This window comes from Saccopteryx leptura, chromosome 3 (genome assembly GCF_036850995.1).
Source record: "Saccopteryx leptura isolate mSacLep1 chromosome 3, mSacLep1_pri_phased_curated, whole genome shotgun sequence".
Classification (NCBI taxonomy): Eukaryota; Metazoa; Chordata; class Mammalia; order Chiroptera; family Emballonuridae; genus Saccopteryx; species Saccopteryx leptura.
In genome coordinates this window covers 284,626,594-284,632,593 of record NC_089505.1, presented here as the reverse complement: position 1 = coordinate 284,632,593, position 6,000 = coordinate 284,626,594, and the positions used below count along the sequence as shown (strand labels likewise).

The following is a 6,000-nucleotide window of genomic DNA, read 5'->3' as shown; positions in this document are numbered from 1 at the left end:
CATTAGCAGTCTGCCTGGTCCATTAGCCTACCCTCTTTCCTCGTCTGTGGAAGGGAGTGCATAGGAGCCATCTGCCTTGGCAGACAGGAGGGTGTTATCACTGACACTAATATAAATGGAACTATATAATATAAAACAGACTGACTTTGAGTTGGTTTTATTACTGCATTGAAGTTCCCCACAGACAATGCACTCCTTTTGCTTACACCTGGCCAAGTCTTCCTACCCTCATTCTCCTTCGTAGGTTACTGGAGATAATATGATCTGTCTCATGGAACTGCCATGAGGTCAAATGGAACAATGCTCACTGAGAACTTAGCCCAGGCCCCTGAACATGGTGAGCACTTAGTTAACGTTAACAATGATTAGTGACACCATTATCTTTGGTTCTTTGTTCCCTATATGACTCCTGTTTTGGTAAACAAAACCTTTCTGGCCTCAGACATTCCCTTCCACCTTTCTGAATGCTGCACTCAAGTGAAATTGTTTACTCTGCCTTCACCAAACCAAGTTCTCCCATGTTTCTATGCCTTTCACTCTGCCTAGATGTCTTCCCTCTTCTCTGTAGATTCATCATTTAAGATCTAACCATAGTCATGCTTTCCTGTTAAGCCTTCCTCTCTAGACAAAAGGAATACCTCTTGCCTCTTGTGAGCCCATGGCTCTCTGCTTATATCTCCTCTGTGAGGTCGCGGGGACTGGAGCTCCTGGAAGCAAGAGTCTGTATTAATCAACTTTGTATCCACAGTCACTAAAGTTGGTGAGCCCATATTGCCACTCAAACTTGCAGGGATTTTGCTTTTTTTCGGGAATGAATAAAAATGGTTTTGACTTCATCGTAGACCAAGCAAAAAGTTTGGGTAGTTACAGTTTCGGTCACTGCGGAATCTGGTATTGGATTCTTCTTTCAAGAATAATATTTTCAAATATTGTACTAGAGGACCTGTCCTCGTGAGAGATTGAACTCAGTAACTAAGGGAAAGGACTTTTAAAAGCAGGGAGAGTGATGAGCAGGTCAACTCTGTCTTCACAGCTGTCCTTGAGAGGGCGCTGTTCCCAAATCAAACCTCCAGAGGCTGGGGCTGAAATACCAGCACTTTCCCACAAGATTCAGTATCCCTTGCTTCCCTTGCAGCGGCTGCGGGTCCCCCAGCGGAGCATCTGCCCACAAACATGGCTGCGCCCTACTCAGCTTCTCCTCGCCGGGACAGGTCTACCGGGCTGGCCTTGCCAGTACTCAGGGACTTCCTCCAAGAGTCCGCTTCCTGCACCGCTGGCATTTAAACCGGCGCCTGGGGCTGCGGGCTGCGGCTGCGGACGCTGAGTTGTCTGAGGGCTGGGCAGCGCCGCTGATCCCCTGAGCCACCCGGCTGGGCAGGAGCGGAGCCAAAGCATCCCCTGACTGTACCTGGGTCAGAGCAGAAGGGGTCTTGGGGGGAGATCACGGACCCCGGAATCTGGCAGTTTAATTACAGGTTTGACTTTAATTTGCAAGATCGCAACCCTACTGTTCAGCCCCGATATTTTTCCTCTCTCCGGCCTTGGTTGCTTGAATCAGAGGCCGGGCTTGGTCCCAGGAGCTTGGGAAGAGCTCGCTCTCCATCCCGCAACGTCGCTCCAGGGACCTCCGAGACGCGCGCCCGGGTCATGGTGCAGCTGAGCCCCAAGCTCGAGTGAGGCGGCAGCGCGGTTCCGAGCCCAGCGGGCCCGCCCTGCGGGGCATCTTTACCGAGGAGCCAAGGGCGCCGGGACGCGGGGCTCTGCGCCCTCCTGCTGGGGCTTCGCGCAGGGGGCAAACAGTGGCCGTGATGTTCAGCTGGCTGGGTTCCGACGACCGCCGGAAGAAGGATCCCGAGGTCTTCCAGACGGTGACTGAGGGTCTCAAGAAACTCTACAAGAGCAAGCTGCTGCCCCTGGAAGAGCATTACCGTTTCCACGAGTTTCATTCGCCCGCCCTGGAGGATGCCGATTTCGACAACAAGCCCATGGTCTTGCTGGTGGGCCAGTACTCCACTGGGAAGACCACCTTCATCAGGTGAGCCAGTCCAGGGCCCCCGCAGCTCCACCCTGCCACCCAGCGCTTATGCCTTCCGTTCCCTCCTGGTTCCTCCTCCAGACTGGGTACCGTCTTCACTTGAAGGCTCTGAAGAAATCTGCGTGCATGTGTATCCAAAGCTTACCCCACAATTTTACTGTGGTCCCTGGCCCCATCCTACCTAGTGCCTCCCCACTGAACTTAGAGCCTTGGCTCTGTTAGGCAATTGGAAGTGTTAAAATTCAGAGCCATCCTATTCTTTCCATTTTATTGATGGTGAAACTAAGGCCCAGGTGGCACAAGTAAGAAATCCCCTGGTCTCAAGAGTACCTTATGCTTGTGGGGATGTCTTACACCCTCACTTTTTAGGGACACACCCTTTATAGCCAGTTCCACTTCCCTTGCCTATGAATGGCTTTAGCCACTCACATCAGGGCTTTACAGTTATAGCCAGGTGGGCTGGGTAGGTACCCTGTGGCCTCCTGCCTGGTAGTGCCACTTGCCCTTCTTTTATCATTTTCCTACTCTGAGCAAAGCTCCTACATATATCTCTTGGAGACTGGACAGAAGAAGCAGTATCCAGAAAGAATGTTTTTTATCTTTTCTCTTGATTGATTTTAATGGCTCAATAATAATATTAAAGTCTTTTAGAGGTGGAAGGGACATTGATGATTGTCTCATCCAGCCCCTTGACTTGGCAGGTCAGATAAATGGGGCATAGAGAGGGTAAATGCATTGTCCAGAGTCATCTAACTGGGTGGGAGGCCATCCTGGGATGCTGGTCCTGGATGCATGGGAGGAGATGCTTGGCCAAATGCCTGTAACTCAGAGGGTGAGTCATCCATTGCCTTGAATTACAGAATTCTTGAACTGGAGGGATCCTTAAGAAGTCAACTTGTCTACTCTACATTCAGAGAGGTCCACATATTGTCCGTCAGAGTGATAAGAATCCTTCTTATCTTTAGAAGATAGGCTTCTCACCAGTCCTCAGTCAAAACAACAAGGCCAGGCCATTTCCTTGGCCTCGTTTACAGCCATTGTCAAGCTGTTGAGGGTGCTTATAGTCTTCTGTGTTGAGAGTCAGGCTCCTACAGTATAGCGATGTGTTGCATGGTCCCCATAAGTCAACGGTGTTCCTTTCTTGCAGGTTTTAAAGCAGGGTTGCTCTTGTCTCCATTTATTGACTGAACACCTGCAACTCTCAGCATTATTCGTTGTTTGGCAAGAAAAGCAGAAAAATTAGCAGTCTGGTTACTGACCGTTAATTGGGTTTAGATACAAATTTTCTCTTAATGCTAAACTTATAACACAGCCTTCTGGAAGCAGGGCATGCCCCATGCTAACATGTGTCTGAACAGAACATCTGATCAAGTCTGCCCTTGCATGGATAGCCTTGGGCTCAACAGCTGTGAGAGGCTGAGTGATTTCTAAAGAAGTTTGATACCCATATTAGGGAGGGTGAAAGGTCGATGGGCTAGTTGGGTTTTGGATCTCTTATATTGTTAGAACTACAAGGGCCCTTAGCTATGAATCTAATCCATTGCTTCTTAAGTTCCTCCTTTGAAAATCTGATGAAAGCTAATGACCTATCTTTAGAAAAATGCACATACATCCCAAATTTACTTATAATCTTGTGGGCCTGAGGGCAGCCTTGGACATTAAGGTGAGAACTCTGATTAATCCATCTCCTTTATTTTATTAAATACCCATTCCTGCCAAAGAAACCCTAGAGGTACCTGGGTTCTTTGCAAGATTCCTTTGTAATTTGTGTCCTCTCTCTGGCCTGCATTGTGCCCCATGGGAAGTCCAGGCCATTTACAGATGGCTCCTGCCCCTTGCACAGCCTTCCCTGACCCTCTGGATCTACCTTGGTTTGAGCTTCTCCTTCCTGTAACACTTACAGCTGTGCCTTAGCTCCCTGGGGTCTCGCCTGGGCATCAGTCACTGGAGGTTCTCAGTGTAGGTTTGTAGAATAGGAGGGAAGGTGGGGAAAGGCAAGTGTCCCTGAGGGGCAGGATCTTTGAGCAGCAGACAGTCTAAGTGCCTCTTGTCTGAGACTATCTCCTGGCTTTGCCTGAGTCACGCTGGCTGTTAACTGGGTCTAAGAAAGTGGTAGGGTCGAGTTGCCATAGATTATTCGTTATCTGAGGGAAACAGGAAGGCCTGGAGAGGCAGATCCCTCTTTCTTATCCTCCAAGTACAAGAGTTCTGTCAGTTACTTATGTCAGTAACTGAATTTAGCTCATGCATCCAACGCTGTCTAGACCCCTTGAGGTAGCATGCGCCAGCAGGGTGGGAGGGTTTATAGCACAGGGAAGCCTTCCCAAGCCAAATTACATATTTTCCTTCCTTCTCATTAAATCCACTGAACAGTTATTTTCTTTAAATTGGAAAATGCAGAGAAGAATGAATTTGAGGGAGAAAATAAATCACCCATAATCCCACAACTCAAGGGAAACCATTTTAAATATCATTCACATATATATAAATATATGTATTTCCAGTGTTTTTAGCTATGTTATCACATAGTTAAGATCAGAGCATAAAGTAATTTTGTATGTGGATGTATTTCACTTACAGTGCAAGCATTTCTCATGTCAATTAAAAAATCTTTGTAAGCATTATTTTTAAGAGCCTCATGATATTTCGTCTATGTATATGCAGTTATTCCTTTGACCAGTGTACTTCTTTTGAATATTTTAGGTTTGCTTCTAATTTTTTTTTTTTTTTTTGGCTACCATAGAACTACTCTGAATATCTCTGTGCATAATATTTTTCTCTGACTGTTTTCTCAGAGATTCCCAGAAGTGAAATCACTAGGCCAAAGGTTATGCAGAGTTGTTTCTGTTTATTTTTATTATTATTATTTTTTTACTTTTCGGTTTTGGTATTCAGAGTCATATTTCTGAGTTGCTTTTCAAGAGGGTAAGTTGAGAGAACACCCCTTTCCAAGGCCCCACTTGGGGTAGTGAGGTGCGCCAGGCCTAGATCTCAGGGCGCCTGGGCCTCTCCGCCCTCCCCCATCCCTGCTTCTTGCCTTGAGCGCCATCATTCTGCCCTCCATCCCTGGCCTGAACCTGTGAGGGACCTTTCTGTCAGGGACAAAGACTTGCTCTTCAGTCCCCAGCCCTTGGCCGTGGTCCCTGGAGTGCCCGCCCACTTTCAGTTATATGCACTTGCCACGGGGTCTATTTCTTTTCTCAGGAAGAACATGCAGAAAAGGACATTCTTCTAATAACTAATTAATGTGCTGTGATCTCTGCCTGAAATAACTTCCCTGGCTTAAGGCCCGGCAACCCAGAGCAATAAAATAAACAATAATTTGGCCTGGTGGCTGCTCCCTCCAACCCAGGCCGCCCCTTCAGAGTACAGTAGCTCTGTGTCCCTCTGGCCCTGGCAGCCTTTCCTCCGGCCCCTGCTCTTTCCCTCCCTCCACTCTTCCCCTCGCTGGCAGGCAGTCTCCAGTCCCTCCGCCCATGCACCATTTGGCCCCCTGGTCATAAAGGTGAACAGCTGGCTACTCCAGGGCCCCAGGAAGGCCCGGTGCTCTCATGAGCCAGAAGGGAGATCAAATAGAGGACTGGGGGTGGGGGGTGGGGCGGGAGTCAGGCTTGGGGCTGCCAGAGCCAAGCTGCCTGCATCTGCACAGGGAGGTCTGCGCTGATCTCAAGGGTCACATGGCCCTTCTATAGCCTCCCTTGGACTCTGAACTATGACCACATAGTGGAGGCTGCTGCTCAGTTGACCTATTCAATCTCCCTCACATCTTCAGGGAGATGTTTGAATCCTCCCCAGAGGTGACTCAGCATTTACCTGCGGCTGCTCTGTCTCTCATCACCTCCCTGACATCCCCACTGCCCAGGCCTCATCCCGTACATGACAGCATCACCATCCCACCCCAGGAAGCAGAGGCAAATTAAGGTCAGTTGAGGCCCCAGGCGCAAAAGAAAATATTGGGCCCCTTA

At 48.7% G+C, this 6,000-nt stretch overlaps 1 protein-coding gene across 1 annotated transcript in view; it reads left to right on the top strand.

Annotated features, from left to right (window-relative positions):
- Nucleotides 1-1,154: 1,154 nt before the first annotated feature.
- The window catches only part of EHD3 (EH domain containing 3), a 28,681-nt gene continuing 23,835 nt past the window's right edge, over nucleotides 1,155-6,000 (top strand). Inside the window, exon 1 of the mRNA XM_066378554.1 lies at nucleotides 1,155-2,035. Coding sequence (XP_066234651.1) covers nucleotides 1,809-2,035 — 227 coding nt within the window. The 5' untranslated portion in view covers nucleotides 1,155-1,808. The remainder of the gene's footprint in view (nucleotides 2,036-6,000) is intronic.